Below are 19,415 nucleotides of genomic sequence, written 5' to 3'. Positions count from 1 at the left end.
TACTTGTGCCCACTCAAAACTACAGGACTTTATCCGGGCTTCACCCACTCTGTGGAATGCCCTCCCATGCACAATAAATCTCACCCCTAGTCTCCAAACCTTTAAATGTTCCCTGAAAACTCACCTCTTCAGACAAGCCTATCAAATTCCAGACTCACCCACAAAACCTTCAGTGCTTCCCTATCTAATTACATCCTCTCAGTACAGAACACATAACCTCACATATTTTGTCTCTCTTTGCTCTCACAAACCAATGTGGTTAAACAAAACAGTTAAGGAAGAAATGGATAAAAAGAGGCGAGCATTCAAAGCTTTCAAATCAGATGGGAAGGCGGAGTCATACCAGTACTACAAAGAATGTAACAAAAAATGCAAAAGGGAAATCAGAGCAGCTAAAATAGAAAACGAAAAGCAAATCGCTAAGGAGAGTAAAACTAACCCTAAAAAATAATTTAAGTACATAAATGGTAAGAGACTAAAATAGAGACTATAGGACCATTAAAAAACAAACTGGGATTCCTGATAAATGACGACAATGAAAAAGCTGAAATATTGAACAAATTTTTCTCATCAGTGTTTACTAGAGAGGACTAAATTGTGGGATTAGTGAGTAACAATAACAATAGTATTGATAAAGGCCAATTGCTTAATACTTATCTGTCAGAGGAAGTAGTTCATGAACGATTAAAAAAAAATTAAGACTAATAAATCTGGTCCAGATGGCCTACATCCTAGGGTTCTGATGGAGCTAAATGCTGAAATAGCGAGGCCGCTGTATCTGATTTTCACTAAGTAACTTAGATCAGGCATGGTACCAAAGGACTGGCATATAGCAGATGTAGTCCCAATATTTAAAAGTGGTATTAAACTTCATCCTGGTAACTATAGACCAGTTAGTCTGACATCAATAGTGGGGAAACTATTGGAAAGTATACTAAGGGACAGCATAGAGGACTACTTGGAGAACATTCCATGCTATTAATACGAACCAGCATGGTTTCGTGAGAAATAGGTCATGCCAAACTAATTTGATTAGCTTCTATAAGATAGTAAGCGACAATCTCGACCAGGGTAACGCAATAGATGTGGTTTATCTGAATTTTGCAAAAGCTTTCGACACAGTACCTCACAGGAGGCTGATTTTCAAATTAAGAGAGCTCAGTATAGCAGACACTATTTGTACATGGGTGAGTAATTGGCTTGATAACAGGGAACAGTGAATGGTGATTAATGGGATGTTTTCCACCTGTGCTAAAGTAATTAGTGGAATGCCGCAGGGTTCTGTGCTGGGGCCACTATTATTTAATATATTTATTAATGATTTAGGAGAAGGACTAGAAAGCACAGTGTCAATTTTTGCAGATGATACTAAAATATGTAGGGTATCAAGTCACATGTGGATGTGGAGTCTCTTCAGAGAAATTTATTTAAACTGGAAGTTTGGGCAATGAAATGGTGTATGAGGTTTAATGTGGAAAAATGTAAAGTTATGCACTTTGGGACTCAGGGGCCCTACACACTGGCCGACCCGCCGCCGAGCTGCCCGACGGCGGATACGGCCGACGAGCGACCCGGCGGCGGGGGGGGCAGTGACGGGGGGAGTGAAGTTTCTTCACTCCCCCCGTCACGCGGCTCCATAGAACTGCAGGCAAATATGGACGAGATCGTCCATATTGGCCTGCATGCACAGCCGACGGGGGACCAGCGATGAACGAGCGCGGGACCGCGCATCGTTCATCGCTGGAGCCTCCACACTGAAAGATATGAACGAGTTCTCGTTCATTTATGAACGAGATCGTTCATATCTTTCAAAAAATCGGCCAGTGTGTAGGGCCTATAAGAATAAACATGCAACCTACCAATTAAATGGGGAAAACATAGGGGAAACTATTAGAAAAGGATTTGGGGGTGTTCATTGATAGTAGATTTAGCGGCAGCACACAATGTCAAAGTGCAGCAACAAAGGCAAATAAGGTGTTAGCATGCATCTTGAGTATTGTGTACAGTTCTGGGCACCACACTATAAAAGAGACATATTAGAACTTGAAAAGGTTCAGAGGCGAGCTACCATATTGATTAAGGGGTTGGAGACACTGGACTATGAGGAGAGGCTTTCTATGTTAGATATGTTTACACTAGAAATGAGACGACTAAGAGGAGATATGATTAATATTTACAAATATATAAAGGGGCAATATGCAGTACGGATGGTGTAATGGTTAGCATTACTGCCTCACAGCACTGAGGTCATGGGTTCGATTCCCACCATGGCCCTAACTGTGCGGAGTTTGTATATTCTCCCCGTACTTGCGTGGGTTTCCTCCGGGTACTCCGGTTTCCTCCCACAATACAAAAATATACTGGTAGGTTAATTGGCTCCCAAAAAAAGTAACCCTAGCGTGAATGTGTCTGTGTACATGTGATAGGAAATCTAGATTCTGATGTGAATGAGCAAATATTCTCTGTAAAGCACTGCGGAATATGTGTGCACTATATAAATAACTGGTAATAAATAAATAAATAAATAAATAATATGCAGAGGTATCATGTGAGTTGTTTACTAAAAGACCACTACACAAAACGTGCGGACACCCACTAAGGCTTGAGGAGAGAATATTTAATACTCAGTGCAGGAAGGGATTCTTTACTGTAAGGGCAATACGAAAATGGAATACACTGCCAGCGAAGGTTGTAATGGCGGACTCAGTCAATATGTTTAAAAATGGGTTAGACAAATTCCTAACGGAAAGAGCTATGCGAGTATATAGCCGTTTAACCTAAATAGAATAGGGAATGCAATATAATTCAGGTTGAACTCAATGGACTACTAGTCTTTTTACAACCTCACCAAGTATGTTACTATGTTACACCCTCCTGACCCTTGGCCAACATTGCTGGGTGATCATATCATACAACCCATTAAGAACCTAGCAATCTTGTGGACCATTAGGCAATAGGTAGCATCTCTCCTTGTGTATCAATGCCTATTTCCCTATAGTTTGTAAGCTTGCGAACAGGGCCCTAATACCTCTTGTTTGTCTGTTTTTGCCCAGTTTTGTTCTATTACTGTTGTTCTAATTGTAAAGCGCAATGGAATATGGTGTGCTATATAAGAAACTGTTAATAAATAAATAAATATCTGCTGATGTTTATAAACCTTGTCCATGTCTAGCAAAGTTTTGTACTGTAAGTCACTTTCTTCTTGTTTTGTTCATACTTTTTCTGTTTATGTACTTTGTAAGGCATTGCGTAACCCTTGTGACACCATATAAATAAAGGATGATAATAATAATAAAAAATAAGATGAGCAGCTGCAGTACAAATCTTTTCTCCAGATGGCGATCTTTACCTGCAAAGATAATTCTGAGTCTATTAGGTTTAGACAAACTTTGCTGTAACTTTCAACATTCCAGTTGCAACTGTTACTAATAAACATGTCTTACATTACTCACATAACATTTAGTAGCTAATATTTTTCTTTACCCTTTTCTGCTGAGATAGTCACATAGGGCCTGTAAGTCCAACTCCCAGGAATGCAAATCTGCTTTGTTTTACTTCATGTGCATAGTGAAGCCATTCATATGCATCTAGAATTTCTGGATCAGTACGAGATCTCGGCGGTCAGGATCCTGGCTCACTGCGCTCGCCACGCTTCAGGCCCGGTACTCTGGATGGTGGCGTGGACCACCACCCAAGAGGGATAACCAGCCGGTGGTCAGGACTCCGACCACCAGTATTTCAGCTTGTGTCGGGATTTCAGCATCAGTATCCTGACTGCCGGGATCCCGACAGGTGGTCAATTGACTGCCTCCCAGAATTTCATATACAGTAGGTTGCACTTGCTGCTCACTACACTGGGAGAGTCCATGGATGGTTTAAGTGAAGGATCTGTGCAGCCCCCCTCCTCTCTGGTATCACAGTAGACTCTACCTTTGTTCCAGCTTACTGCACATGTACGGGTCTCTGAGAACATGGCAACTGCGCCTTGTTCCTGAGGACATCTCTAGTGCGCATGTGCAAATCACTAGGAAAATGGCCACTTCTCCATTTTGCCAGTTATTTCTTTCTGCAGTACCGTTTTCTGTGGGATTCCAGAGGGGTAAGCATAATTTTATGGGTGCAGGGCATGCAATGTGGGCCCCCTGGACCAACCGCACACCCTGCACCCATTATAGATATGCCAATGTGTGCTAGTGCAACTGAAGTACAGAAAGAGTATGCGCACATAAGTGTGGCATGCGCCCTGGATATAACCTATCCAGAATAGGCTGCATCTACAGATATTACTGTTAGAAGTGATCTTTTGCAACAGCGCATGCCATGGTGCACATAGTCCCACATGGGGATACATGCACGTAGCCAGTCACAGTGGCTTTATTACAATGTGCACTGCTTGGAATCTTGGGGACAGTCTCCCCACTCCCCAGGGAGCTGATAGTAGCTCCAGTGCTATTAGCATCAGCCCATATCTGGGTGCCATGCCTCCTCGTGCAGCCACAGCCCACCTCCCCTGAGCGCATACTGTGGTGAGAAGTATGCACCCCTCGGGATGGGCAGTGCCACTATCACCAGGTCACTGCTGCATGCCTTAGCTCTTACAGCTCTGAATAGCGCTGAGAAGTTTTCTATAGACAGTACAGCAGTAGGGATGGTGTAATGGTTAGCATTACTGCCTCACAGCACTAGGGTCATGGGTTCAATTTCCACCACGGTCCTAACAGTGTGGAGTTTGTATATTCTCCTCATACTTGCGTGGGTTTCCTCTGGGTACTTTGATTTCCCCCACAATTCAAAAATATACTGGTAGGTTAACTGGCTTCTGACAAAATGAACCCTAGTGTGAATGTGTGTGCGTGTAAATGTGCTAGGGAATATAGACTGTAAACTCAACAGGGGCAGGAACTGATGTGAATGGCCAAATATTCTCTGTAAAGATCTGCGGAATATGTGTGCGCTATATAAATAACTGGTAACAATAATAATAGACCAGTGTTTCTCAGACTCGATGCATGTTTTCAAGGTAAACTCAAGAATAATTAGTAACACCTAGAGATCTATTGTAGATTAATACACTCAGGTGCTCAGGGCTAGATTAACAACGGGGGAGGTGGAGCTACTGCACAAGCTCCCAATGAAAATAAATCCACAGGAACCATGACAGTGGTCACAGGAAAAAACACCTGTCATAGCCAGCACCAGCGGCCATCCAAGGCCCTGCCGATTCCAGCCTCATCCCCAGAGTTGGTTTAAGGGGGGAAGGAGGGGCTTTGCCCAGCGCCGCCGGAAACCCACGCAGGCACCTATGGCTCACTGCACATATGCCACATACCGATCCCGCACATCCACAGAGAGAAGCTGCAGGGAACTCCACAAGATAATCATGGCTCATGGTATCAACAGTGCAACTCGCCCCCTCAGTCTCATCAGCTGTGCCATCAGTAGTGTGCTGGGCCCTCCTTGGCTGGACACACATTGTGGGGGAGGCTGATTCTGACGCTGTTGAATCCACATTAGCATCTTTTGCCGTAGTTGCATCTATAACTTTATGCTAGTATCAGCAAATCTCTGGTGCACGGCCTACATCTGAATGCGCAAGGGCTGTAAAGCCCTCATTGAGCGGCTGCAGAAACAACCATCCGAAGCATTATCGGCAACATGCTAGGTGCAGAATCACCATTAGAGCTCTGCCAGCCAGCAGAAGCAATCATCCGAAGCATTGTCGGCACCATGCTACAGTAGGTGCAGAATCACCATTAGAGCTCTGCCAGCCAGCAGAAGCAATCATCCGAAGCATTGTCGGCACCATGCTAGGTGCAGATCTCCATCATGGCTCTGCCAGCCATCACACCAACTACAGTTGCTAACAGTGACGTGTGATGAGGTCAATAGCTGGGGAGGCACATGCTTCTCCAGTACTTCCCCAGTCGCACAAGAACACAAACCTCAGCTCACTTTTTAGGAAAAGCAGATACATTAGAGTACATGGGGGGTGGGCTGGTACTGCAGCCATTGTGTATATATTGTGATTATAGGACAGATCCCAAAGTACCCAGACAGCAGCTAGGGTTGGCTCCAAAACTACTGGCACTTTGAGTGAGATCTTTTGAAGCACCCCCTCTCCCCCTAATGTGCGCAATGAAGGCACACGCGCTCCTAGGAAAGTGGGACTAGCCTCATAACTATATATTGATATCAAATTGTAAATATATATACCATATTATCACCCTCCCTACAATTGGCAGTTTTACACATAATGCCCATAGTAGTGCTCCTTACACATAATGCCCCCAGTATAGTGCCAGTTACACGTAATGCTCCAAGTATAGTTCCAGTTACACATAATGCCCCAGTACAGGTACACCACCGATTTTCCGGCAACCGATGATCCGGAACCTCTTTTAATCCGGACAATTTTGATTTGTCCGGATTAAAGGGGGTTAGGGACATCCTTTAATCCGGAACATTTTCTGCGCATGGGCGTAACACGCAATACGCGCAAGTGTCAGTGGGTACAGCTTCCACGGACACTGCACAGCAAGCATCAGTGGGGCTTTTATGGCGTCCAAGGTCACAGCAAGTACCGCACATGGGCAGAAGACACAGCGCGCACAAGTGTCAGTGAGTACAGCTTCTGAGGGCACTGCAGGTGACACAGCAAGCATCAGTGGGGCTGTTATGGCGTCCAAGGTCACAGCAAGTACCGCACATGGGCGGAAGACACAGCGCACACAAGTGTCAGTGAGTACAGCTTCTGAGGGCACTGCAGGTGACACAGCAAGCATCAGTGGGGCTGTTATGGCGTCCAAGGTCACAGCAAGTACCGCACATGGGCGGAAGACACAGCGCGCACAAGTGTCAGTGAGTACAGCTTCTGAGGGCACTGCAGGTGAAACAGCAAGCATCAGTGGGGCTGTTATGGCGTCCAAGGTCACAGCAAGTACCGCACATGGGCGGAAGACACAGCGCGCACAAGGGTCAGTGAGTACAGCTTCTGAGGGCACTGCAGGTGACACAGCAAGCATCAGTGGGGCTGTTATGGCGTCCAAGGTCACAGCAAGTACCGCACATGGGCGGAAGACACAGCGCGCACAAGGGTCAGTGAGTACAGCTTCTGAGGGCACTGCAGGTGACACAGCAAGCATCAGTGGGGCTGTTATGGCGTCCAAGGTCACAGCAAGTACCGCACATGGGCGGAAGACACAGCGCGCACAAGTGTCAGTAAGTACAGCTTCTGAGGGCACTGCAGGTGACACAGCAAGCATCAGTGGGGCTGTTATGGCGTCCAAGGTCACAGCAAGTACCGCACATGGGCGGAACACACAGCGCACACAAGTGTCAGTGAGTACAGCTTCTGAGGGCACTGCAGGTGACACAGCAAGCAACAGTGGGGCTGTTATGGCGTCCAAGGTCACAGCAAGTACCGCACATGGGCGGAAGACACAGCGCGCACAAGTGTCAGTGAGTACAGCTTCTGAGGGCACTGCAGGTGACACAGCAAGCATCAGTGGGGCTGTTATGGCGTCCACAGACAGTTCAAGTGACAGTAGTGCTGCTATGCCTTCCAAGAACAGTGATGGTACAGGTATAAAGCGTAAACACAAGTCTATATCGGTGCAGGCAAAAGTTGAGTTATTACGAAAACTGGACCGCGGTGTTTCAGTGAAGAAGCTGTGTGATACATATGGTCTCGGTTCCTCAACAGTGTATGACATAAAAAAACACAGGGAGAAAATATTACAGTTCTTTGCAGAAAGTCAATCTAAGAAGCAAATGAGCATTAGGAAAACTATGAAATCTGGTAAAAGCACTGAGCTTGATCGAGTGTTGTTGGAATGGTTTCGACAACGTCGGAGTGATGGTGTAGACTTGTCAGGCATCATGGTACAGGAACAAGCTAAGTTGTATCATAAAGCACTAAAACTTGACTATGAGTGTGATTACAGTGAAGGATGGCTGCATAGGTTTAAGACACGTCATAGAATTTCGATGCGTAAAGTGTGTGGTGAAAAACAGTCTGCAAACCATGAAGCAGCTGATGACTATGTGGATGAGTTTGCAAAGCTTGTGGCTGATGAAAACCTCACCCCCCAGCAAGTTTATAATGCCAATGAAACTGCACTGTATTGGCGATGTACCCCTAGGAAAACTTTATCAATGGAGGATGAAGAAGCCCCCACAGGGTTTAAACAATCTAAGGACAGAGTTACTGTCCTAGGTTGCTCCAATGCTGCCGGAACTCACCGATGCAAGCCACTAGTGATCGGAAAAAGTAAATGCCCTAGGGCTTTAAAAGGTGTTAAAGTGTATCCTGTAATTTATCGTGCAAATAAAAATTTATGGATTACCACCGAGTTAATGCTAGAGTGGTTTGAAAAATATTTTGTGGCAGAAGCCAGAGCACACTGCACATCTGTAGGCCTACCAGAGGACTGCAAAATCCTTCTTATTCTGGACAACTGTTCAGCTCACCCTAGAGCTGAACTGCTGCGCAAGAATAACGTGTTTACAGCATACTTACCACCAAACTGTACATCTCTTATCCAACCACAAGATCAAGGAATATTGCGCTCTATGAAGGCCAAGTATCGTACACTTTTCATGAAACGCATGCTAGATGTGGTGAATTCAGGCAAGCCTATTGAGTCGTTTATCAAAGACTTTAACATGAAAGATGTACTTTGGTTTGTTGCTAGTGCCTGGGAGAATGTAAATTCGTTAACACTAAAGAATGGTTGGCATAAGTTGTGGCCTGCCATGGTGTTTGAAAATGCACCTGATGAAGATCCCAGTATTGCCTTCACAGGATTTCGCGTAGCAAATGATGATGAATGTGTTCTTGAGTTACTTGAATATGCAAAAACTTGTACTGCAACTGCTGCCAACAACCTATCAAGTAGGCTGAACGAAGAAAATCTGGCAGAGTGGATGGAGGTTGACGTTGAAACACCTGTTGTGCGTCACTGTACTGACTCTGAAATTATAGATATGGTTTTGAATCCTGCAAAAATCACTGAAAGTGACGATGGTGACAGTGAAGAAGAAAATGTTATTGACATCCCCACTGGTATTGACAAGCTGATTGAGATGATAAGTGAGCTAATCAAAGGACTAGAACAACGTAACTTTGTGACAGAACAAGAGCTAATGCATTTTCACTTGATGAAAGAAAAACTGTACAGGGAAAGGTCAAAACTTATGAAACAACCTCGCCTTGATGTCATGTTTAAGAAGCTATGCAAGAATGTGCCTAAGAGCAGTACCTGTTCTCTAGCATCTCCAATTCCTCCAAGTTCTAGATCAGGTCCCTGTTCCCCAGACATCCCAGATGCAACTGTCCCACCTGAAATACTTCTTCAAGACCAAGCTGATGATTAGGTTGTAGTGGGAGTTGGACTGTGGGAGGTTTAGAGTTGGGCTGTGGAAGGTTTAGAGTTGGGCTGTGGAAGGTATAGGGTAGGTTGTTGGGCTGTGAAAGTTATAGGGTAGGTTATAATAGGAGTTGGGCTGTGGAAGGTTTAGAGTTGGGCTGTGGAAGGTTTAGAGTTGGGCTGTGGAAGGTATAGGGTAGGTTGTTGGGCTGTGGAAGGTTTAGAGTTGGGCTGTGGAAGGTATAGGGTAGGTTGTTGGGCTGTGGAAGGTTTAGAGTTGGGCTGTGGAAGGTATAGGGTAGGTTGTAGTGGGAGTTGGGCTGTGGGAGGGTAAGAGTTAGTGTCATTTTGCATGAGGTTTAGTACTTTCCTTGTAGTGACTGTTTCACTTACTGTTAATGGTTGTTCAAAACGTACCTGATACCTGTTTTGCTTATAAACAGTTTTGCATACACTACTGTGTTTATTCATTAATTAATATTATACTGTAGCATATATTTTACTATTTATTGCTTTAGAAATGTTCTGAAGGTGCAAAATTAGTTTTCACCGTTAATCCGGCAAAATCGATAATCTGGCACGGCACTGGAACCGAGGAAAATCGGTGGTGTACCTGTATAGTGCAGTTACATGTAATGCCCCAGTATAGTGCCAGTTACACATAATGTCTCCACTGTAGTGCCAGTTACACGTAATGCTCCAAGTATAGTACCACTTACACTTAATGCTCCAGTATACTGCCAGTTACACATAGTGCCTCCAGTATAGTGCCAGTTACACGTAATGCCCCAGTATAGCGCCAGTTACACATAATGCCCCAGTATAGTGCCAGTTACACATAATGCCTCCAGTATAGTGCCAGTTATACGTAGTGCCTCCAGTATAGTGCCAGCTCATGTAATGACTCCAGTATAGTGCCAGTTACACATAATGCCCCCAGTATAGTGCCAGTTACACGTAATGGCCCAGTATAGTGCCAGTTACACGTAATGCCCCAGTATAGTGCTAGTTACACATAGTGCCTCCAGTATAGTGCCAGTTACACCTAATGCCAAGAGTATAGTGCCACTTACACGTAATGCCCCAGAATAGTGCCAGTTACACATAGTGCCTCCAGCATAGTGCCAGTTACATGTAGTGCCTATGGTATAGAGCCAGCTACACGTAATGCCCAAGTATAGTGCCAGTTACACAGATGTGGGGGTGAACTGCCGCCTGAACACACTACTTGCAGTCACTTTCCCCCCCAAACCTTCTCACCTGGGCCCTGTGCAGAGCCACCAGTGGGAGAGTGCAGCAGGCATTGGGGCTTCTGCCTGTGAGAGGGCGGAGGAGAAAGCCGGCCTCCGCACATTTCACTCTCTGGGTCTGGGCTTCCCACCGCCGCTGCCATGCAGACTAGTTGTTGCTGTACTGTGGCACTTGGCTCTGTCCCCTCCCCGGTGTTTCCAGCTGTAGATCACCGGGTGCTGGCGGATGCTGTCAGGCTCCCTCCGGCAGGAGAGAAGTCAGGGGGAATGAAGAGAGGGGAGCTCCCGAGTCCCTTCCTTGTCCTGCCGCTGCATATGGGTGATTGGGCCAGTGGATCCAGCACTGGATCCGCTGTCCAATCACATGTGCTTCGCCTCTCTAAGAGACACAAAATTCAACTAGAACTTTGCTGTCAGTCAGTAGACACAAAAATAATACTGACTTCTCTTTGTGCATAGAATGCAGATATCTTAGTTGCAGATATATGATAAGCTGCCTGCACTTCACGGCACTCCTGATAATAGAGTGGTCCACATGTCAAACAACGAGAGTCCTTATATTGGGTCACATATTCATCAAGGTGAGACCGTACTGTCCTGAAGGCATACCACAAGCCTCCAGATAGGCGCTGCAAGCACCAACACTCCCTGTCAGCTACTGATCCTGTGCATGCCGTACAGACTGTCATTATGCAGAATAGAAGTTGCACAATCAATTTAAAAATGACAGTAAGTAATTGTAAGGGTAAAGAGATCCAGAAAAGACACACATTTAAATACACAGCACACTCAGTAAAAATACACAATAAAGCATTGCTAAGTGTACATAAGACTATTAGCAGAGATACGAGCAGTAGCTTCTCAGTCATTGCAAATCTGCGTAACTAATGGGCCCTACACACATACTGATCTGCCGCCGAGCTGCCCGATGGCGGATACGGCCGATGGGCGACCCGGCGGCGGGGGGGAGGTGATGGGGGAGTGAAGTTTCTTCACTCCCCCCGACACCCGGCTCCATAGCACTGCACGCTAATATGGACAATCTCATCCATATTGGCCTGCATGCATAAGCGAAGGGGCACCAATGATTAACGAGCGCGGGGCCGCTCATCGTTAATCGTTGGTGCCTACACACAGAACGATATGAACGAGTTCTCGTTCATTTATGAACGAGAACGTTCATATCTTTCTGTTTTATCTGCCAGTGTGTAGGGCCCATAAGACTTCTGCATTTTATTTGGCATTAGACAGCAGCTCTGTTTAGCATTTGTCACAGGCTGACAGCGGAGTGCGGGGAATCACTGTGTGTGTCCTTTATGCAACTGAGCTATAAGCAGTTCTTCCCCTGTGTTCCTTGTTATTGACTGGTCTGTTCCCAACAATACCTCTTTCCTGTCTCATTAGCCTGGGTCTGGGCTTCCCCCCGCCGCCAAGCAGATTAGCTGCTGCTGTACTGCTGCACTTTATGCTGCCCCCTCCCCGGTGTTTCCAGCTGTAGATTACCGGGTGCTGGTGGATGCTGTCAGGCTCCCATCAGCACCTCGAGAAGTCAGGGGGAATGAAAAGAGGGGAGCTCCCGAGTCCCTTCCATGTCCTGCCGCTGCGTATGGGTGATTGGGCCAGCAGATCCAGCACCGGATCTGCAGTCCAATCATATGTGCCTCGCTGGCAGGGGCGTGCTTTCCCTGCCAGCGAGGCACTTGTATAAGTGCCACTTTCCCATTTAAAAAAAAAGGCTTTTACAGCCCATTGCTTGGCCCCGCCCCCAGCTTTAACCCCGTTCCCACTGTCTACAGGAGGCACTTGCTATCAGTGCCTCCCAAATTAGTTTAATCAACTAAAATTATTAGAATAATATAAAGAGGATAAATATGACACAGACTATGTGTCATATGTATCTTCTTTGTATTATTTTAGTCATTAATGACAGGGGAGGCACTGCCTCCCCTGACTGCACATCCCTGGTTGCTACCAGTCTGGGATTCCTCTGGACAGTCAAGAAAGTAATCCCAGATTGACAGTGTCTTCAAATCCCATTAGGCAACAACTGTAGTGATGTGACAGCCCTTCCAGCTTCTCACTGCTGCTCCCGCCCCATGATCTGCATCTTCCGACGCTTCCTTCTGGATGGAATGGAGTGTGCTTATAGTGTGCAGCACTGGCAGATTTAGGTGGGGTGATAAAGGTTATTGCCCCACACCCACCCCCAGCAATTATCCTTTTCCAGCTTCCACCTGACTCCCCACTAATGCGGCCCTTCATGACCCAGTCCAGAGCCTGTAAGGTCCTTGAGTGTAGAGGCAGTCTCTTGGGCAGGTGTGATAGCTGATGCAGATGGAGGTTTGCAACTTTTTTTTATAGTTATTGCCTATTTACAGGATTTAGTATTGCCTATTTTAAGTTTATGTTATTATGTTTTATGTCATATTTTATTGGCATGTTTATTTGTCCTGCTGAAATCTATTGTAAAGTTTACCACATACTGCTCAACAAAAAAGAAAATAGGCCTTTATAGAACACAAAAGATTAATGCCTTAGCAAATGGTCTGGTTAAGAAACCTCAGTCCTCTCAGACTGCACAAGGGATCAGATCATTAGAACTGGAAACAATACGGGCTGGCACAAACAGGACAAACTGGCAAAGTGTTACTACCTAGAGTTTGTGAGCCCAAACCACAAGCAATCTAACTTAAGCTAAGATATGTGGTGTGCTGAAAATTACCATTGATTCTGATAACAATGTTCCTTTTGTGAAGACATGACTTTGAATGATTGAGATCCATGAAAGTAACCTAATATAGGGCCTAATCCAGTAAGGATTGCAAATTCTGCTAATTAGCAGAATTTGCAATCCTTCTGAACGCATGCTGGGGCCGCCCATTGCAGGGCGAGGCTGCCCAGCATGCTGACCGCTGCCTACCCCCCTTTATCAAGCAGAAATTGTGATCACATCACAATTTCTGCTTGATAGCACAACTTAAGGTTGCCTCCTGCCAGCGCAGCTTAGCTGCAACCGCAGGAGGCCCGCTGCCATCTTTTTGACCGCGACGACTGCGTGTGATGTCACAACGCACCCTGTTTCCAAGATGCGGCCCTTGTTTGCCCGCCTCTGCAATGCTCCGTCTCCGCCTAAGAAACAGAGCATTGCCGCCCCGAACCCCCCCCCCCCACCCCACCCTGCGAATGCCACTGCCTGTCAATCAGAAAATGTGGGTGCATAAGCAGGACAGGAGCTGCACATGTGCCCGCATCTTTTTTGTACAGTGCCTTACTAAAGTATTCACCCCCCTTTGCATTTTTAATGTTTTGTTGCCTCACAACCTGGAATTAAAATGAATTGTTTGAAGGTTTGCATCATTTAATTCACAGAACATGCCTACAACTTTGAAGATTTTTTTTTTTTATTGTGAAGCAAACAACAAATAGGACAAAATAAGAGAAAACTTCAGCGTGCATAACTATTCACACCCCTAAAGTCAGTACTTTGTAGAGACACCTTTTGCAGAAATTACAGCTGCAAGTCGCTTTGGATAAGTCTCTATGAGCTTGTTACGTTCTCTGTGCTCCGAACGTAAAATACTGAGTGGGTGAGTCCCGAGCACAGGAACGTGACGCTGAAATAAGGACAAAGTAAAGCAGTACCCCATGGACCCTATGTCACGATTCGGGTATCTGGACGCCATTTCTTACCCATCAGATGCCTCCTAAGGCTGGCTCAGCGCTCCAGGACCGGATCCCATCTGTTATCCTGATGTGTACATTCCTGTATCCTCTCCTGTCACTCTGGGACGCTGTCACAGTAAACGCCATATTACACCTGGCATGGCGTCTCCCGCGGCCTCCGCCGCCGTCCCTGAACTTCTGCATGCAGAGTGTCTGAGTGGCGATTACGTCAGCAGCGGCCTCCGCTGTGTCCGCGTGGTTGGATGTGCATCTGTCAGCCTGGCGCCTCCTGTCTCCGGTGGCCGGCGCCGCCATTACTGTTTTCATTACCACATGGATTACAAACCAAACTTCCCTCCAAGTGTCTGCATGGGCGCAGCCATCTTGGATTCTGTCAGCTGATCATTTCCACCAATCTGTTCTCAGTATTGATAATCTGCATAATTGCCTAGCCAATCCCTTCCTTGCTGCAGGTATAAATACACTGTGCCTGAGCAAGGAAGGCGTCAGTGCTTTGGTTGTCAAACCTAGTTCCTGTTTGTCTCTCTCCTGTGATTGTCTTCCAGGTTCCAGCTCCTGTCTCAAGACTTCCACCATAGAGACCTGCACCAGCATTCCACCTGTGGTGTAGCCTGACTCTCCAATCCATTGTGGATTCATCTGTTTCCAGCTACAACATTACCTGCTTCCAGCTCAGCTTCCAGCAGAGTACAGCTTCCCTTAAAGGGCCGGTGTCCTTTCTACACTTTACCACTCTCCACCGGTATTATTATTTCTCCGCTCTCAAGTTCTATATTTCAGTTCATATTTCATCGCTCCCAAGTTCATTTATTATTTAACTGGTTCCAGCCAGTATCCACTCCGTGCTAACAACAGTCTGGTTCCAGCCAGTATCCACAGCAGCTGTTTTATCTTCAGCAACCCAGCTTTTCCTGGAACACCAGCTGGCACAATCCTGGGTTATCTCCATTGCTACAGTCGGGCCTGGTAAGGACTTTCCATCTAGAAGATCATAAGAACTATCTCACACTACCAGTGCCCTGTGGCTCCTGCCATCCTGTAGTACCCAGGAACTGTATTTATTCTTTGCTGACTTTTACGTTTTCTTTTACTGCTGCTGTGTTGCGGAGTTGTCATAATAAACATCATTGACTTTTATCCAAGTTGTCGTGGTCACGCCTTCGGGCAGTTATTATTCATGTTACTTACATGTCCAGGGGTCTGATACAACCTCCCAGGTTCCGGTACATCTCAGCCCCTACAACTGAGGCTGCCTCCCGTCAGCTCAGGCCCTCAGTTGTGACAGTAAGCACTGACCTAATGAATCCAGCCGGAGACCAGGATCAAGCGGCCAGGCCGATGCAAGAACTGGCAGCCCGACTAGAACATCAGGAGGCTGCACAGGGCCACATCATCCGCTGTCTCCAGGATCTCTCTACTCGGCTGGATGGGATTCAGACAACTCTCCGTGGATCAGGCGCGTCTGGTGCGTCAACCACAGTGACTCCAGCTATAACCCCGCCCACCTTACCCATTTCTGCTCCACGTCTTCATCTTCCAACGCCAGCAAAATTTGACGGATCTCCAAGATTCTGCAGGGGATTTCTCAACCAGTGTGAGATTCAGTTTGAGCTACAACCTGGCAGTTTTCCCAGTGACCGTACAAAAATTGCCTACATTATTTCTCTTCTCAGTGGCTCAGCCCTTGATTGGGCATCACCGTTATGGGAGAGGTCCGACACCCTGCTATCTTCCTACACTGCCTTCGTGTCAACATTCAGGCGCATCTTCGACGAGCCAGGCCGGGTAACCTCAGCTTCATCCGAGATTCTCCGTTTACGCCAGGGGTCACGTACTGTAGGACAATATCTGATACAGTTCCAGATCCTGGCATCCGAACTGGCATGGAACGACGAGGCCCTGTATGCTGCATTCTGGCATGGCTTATCTGAGCGTATTCAAGATGAGTTAGCTACCAGAGACTTACCTTCTAAGTTAGATGAGCTAATCTCACTCTGCACGAAAGTTGATTTACGTTTCAGAGAGAGAGCAACTGAGCGTGGAAGATCATCTGCTCCAAAATCTTCTGCTCCTCCTCCTCGTCAACTGTCACCATCTAGAGATGAGCCCATGCAACTTGGCCGTTCCCGTTTAACTCCTGCTGAGCGCCGAAGACGTCTCTCCGAGTTTCTCTGTCTCTATTGTGCAGCTCCGTCTCACACCATTAATGCCTGTCCCAAACGTCCGGGAAACTCCAAATCCTAGCTTGCCAAGGAGAGGGCCGGCTAGGAGTAATGATCTCCTCTCCATCTCCTCAAGATTGTAATCTCCCAGTCTCGCTTCAAGTTGCTCAACGTTATCGGAACGTCATTGCCCTCCTTGATTCCGGAGCAGCTGGGAACTTTATTACCGAAGCCTATGTTAAACGGTGGTCCCTACCCACCGAGAGACTTCCTTCGTCCATTTCTTTAACTGCCGTGGATGGCAGCAAAATTTTTGATGCAGTTATTTCTTTAAGGACTCTACCAGTTCGTCTGAGAGTGGGAGTTCTTCATTCCGAACTTATTTCTTTTTTAGTGATTCCAAGAGCCACACATCCTGTGGTCCTGGGCCTTCCATGGCTCCGTCTTCACAATCCTACAATTGATTGGACGACTACGCAAATCCTGGCATGGGGTTCCTCCTGTGCTGAGACATGTTTGTTTAAAGTATTGCCTGTCTGTTCTTCCTCCCCCAGGTCGTCTGATGTTCCACCTCCTCCATATCAAGATTTCACGGATGTGTTCAGTAAAGCTTCTGCTGATATCCTTCCTCCTCATAGAGAATGGGACTGTCCGATTGATCTCGTTCCAGGGAAGGTTCCACCTCGAGGCCGAACTTATCCGTTGTCTCTGCCTGAGACGCATTCTATGGAGGAATATAGTAAAGAGAACCTAGCAAAGGGGTTCATTCGACCTTCTTCTTCTCCAGCCGGCGCAGGCTTCTTTTTTGTAAAAAAGAAAGATGGTGGTCTGCGGCCGTGCATCGACTGCAGAGGTTTGAACGACATTACCATCAAGAACCGTTATCCTTTACCCCTGATTACTGAGCTCTTTGACAGAGTTAGCGGAGCTACCATCTTTACAAAGCTGGACTTGCGAGGTGCATACAATCTCATCCGGATCCGTGAGGGTGACGAGTGGAAGACCGCCTTTAACACCCGTGACGGACATTATGAGTACCTCGTCATGCCCTTCGGATTGAGCAATGCTCCAGCTGTCTTCCAGCATTTTGTCAATGAGATCTTCAGAGACATTCTATACCGTCATGTCGTGGTCTATCTAGACGATATCCTCATTTTTGCCAACGATTTAGAGGAACATCGTTTTTGGGTTAAAGAGGTTCTGTCCCATCTCCGTGTCAATCATCTCTATTGCAAATTAGAAAAATGCGTCTTTGAAGTCAAGTCCATTCCGTTTCTAGGGTACATTGTGTCCGGTTCCGGACTAGAGATGGATCCTGAGAAACTACAAGCAATCCAAAATTGGCCGGTACCCTTAACCCTCAAAGGGGTCCAGAGGTACTTAGGGTTCGCCAACTATTACCGAAAGTTTATACGAGACTTTTCCACCATTGTGGCGCCTATTACTGCTTTCACTAAGAAGGGTGCTAACCCGTCCAAGTGGTCTGAAGAAGCCATGCAAGCATTTCATCTTTTAAAACAAAGGTTCATCTCTGCGCCTGTTCTGAAACAGCCTGACATCGACTCTCCTTTCATCTTAGAGGTGGATGCCTCCTCCGTTGGAGTAGGAGCAGTGTTATCTCAGAGGGCTAAAGATGGCCATTTACACCCTTGCAGTTTCTTCTCCCGGAAGTTCTCCCCAGCTGAGCGCAACTATGCCATTGGCGACCAGGAGTTGCTAGCCATCAAGCTCGCTCTAGAAGAGTGGAGGTATCTGTTGGAGGGAGCTTCTCATTCAATCACCATACTTACAGACCACAAGAACCTTTTATACCTGAAGGGCGCACAATGTCTCAACCCTTGTCAGGCCAGATGGGCACTTTTCTTTTCCAGGTTCGACTTTAAACTCCAGTTCTGTCCGGGCTCTCAGAATCGCAAGGCCGATGCCCTTTCCCGCTCATGGGAGCAAGAAAATGAGTCAGAGTCTTCAGACAAGCATCCTATTATAAATCCGTTGGCATTCTCCACGGTAGGGATGGACTCTACGCCCCCATCAGGGAAAAGTTTTGTGAAGCCGATGCTAAGGAAGAAGCTCATGCATTGGGCCCATGCTTCCCGTTTTGCCGGACATACAGGTATCCAAAAAACCCTGGAGTTTATCTCTAGGTCCTATTGGTGGCCAACTCTGAAAAAGGACGTCTTGGAGTTTATTGCATCTTGCCCAAAGTGTGCCCAACATAAAGTATCCCGCCAGTCGCCTGCGGGGCAACTGGTTCCACTATCCGTTCCCCGTCGACCATGGACCCACTTGTCGATGGATTTCATTACAGACTTACCCATGTGCAACAAGTTCAATACCATCTGGGTGGTAGTTGACCGGTTCACCAAGATGGCACACTTCATTCCTCTCACCGGTCTTCCGTCAGCTTCCAAGTTGGCTCAAGTATTCATACAAGAGATCTTCCGACTCCACGGTCTTCCTGAAGAAATTATCTCAGATCGAGGAGTTCAATTTACAGCCAAATTTTGGCGAAGCTTATGTCAAGTCCTCCAAGTCAAGCTAAAGTTTTCCACGGCTTACCATCCTCAGACCAATGGTCAAACCGAGAGGGTGAATCAGGACTTGGAGGCCTTCCTCCGCATCTATGTGTCCTCCTCTCAAGATGACTGGGTTCAATTACTTCCCTGGGCCGAGTTCTGTCATAACAACCAGTATCATTCTTCATCTGCTTCAACACCATTCTTCACTAACTTTGGATTCCACCCTAAAGTCCCTGAGTTCCAACCGCTTCCAGCAACTTCTGTTCCCGCAGTGGATATCACCTTGCATCAGTTTGCCAATATCTGGAAGAGCGTACGATCAGCTCTGCTCAAGGCATCGTTCAGGTACAAGAAGTTTGCGGATAAGAAGCGTCGAGCAGTTCCTGCTCTCAAGGTGGGTGATCGGGTATGGTTATCCACGAAGAATTTGAG

The 19,415-nt window shown here is 46.6% G+C and overlaps 1 protein-coding gene across 1 annotated transcript; it reads left to right on the top strand.

The window, feature by feature from the left end:
- The first annotated feature begins 7,515 nt into the window (after positions 1 to 7,515).
- LOC134929596 (jerky protein homolog) lies at positions 7,516 to 9,375 on the top strand. The gene has a single exon (XM_063925184.1). It carries the CDS (start codon positions 7,516 to 7,518, stop codon positions 9,373 to 9,375), a length of 1,860 nt encoding a protein of 619 aa, XP_063781254.1.
- Positions 9,376 to 19,415: the final 10,040 nt, after the last annotated feature.

Source organism: Pseudophryne corroboree, chromosome 5 (assembly GCF_028390025.1).
Source record: "Pseudophryne corroboree isolate aPseCor3 chromosome 5, aPseCor3.hap2, whole genome shotgun sequence".
Taxonomy (NCBI): Eukaryota; Metazoa; Chordata; class Amphibia; order Anura; family Myobatrachidae; genus Pseudophryne; species Pseudophryne corroboree.
This window is presented reverse-complemented; position numbering and strand designations above follow the sequence as displayed.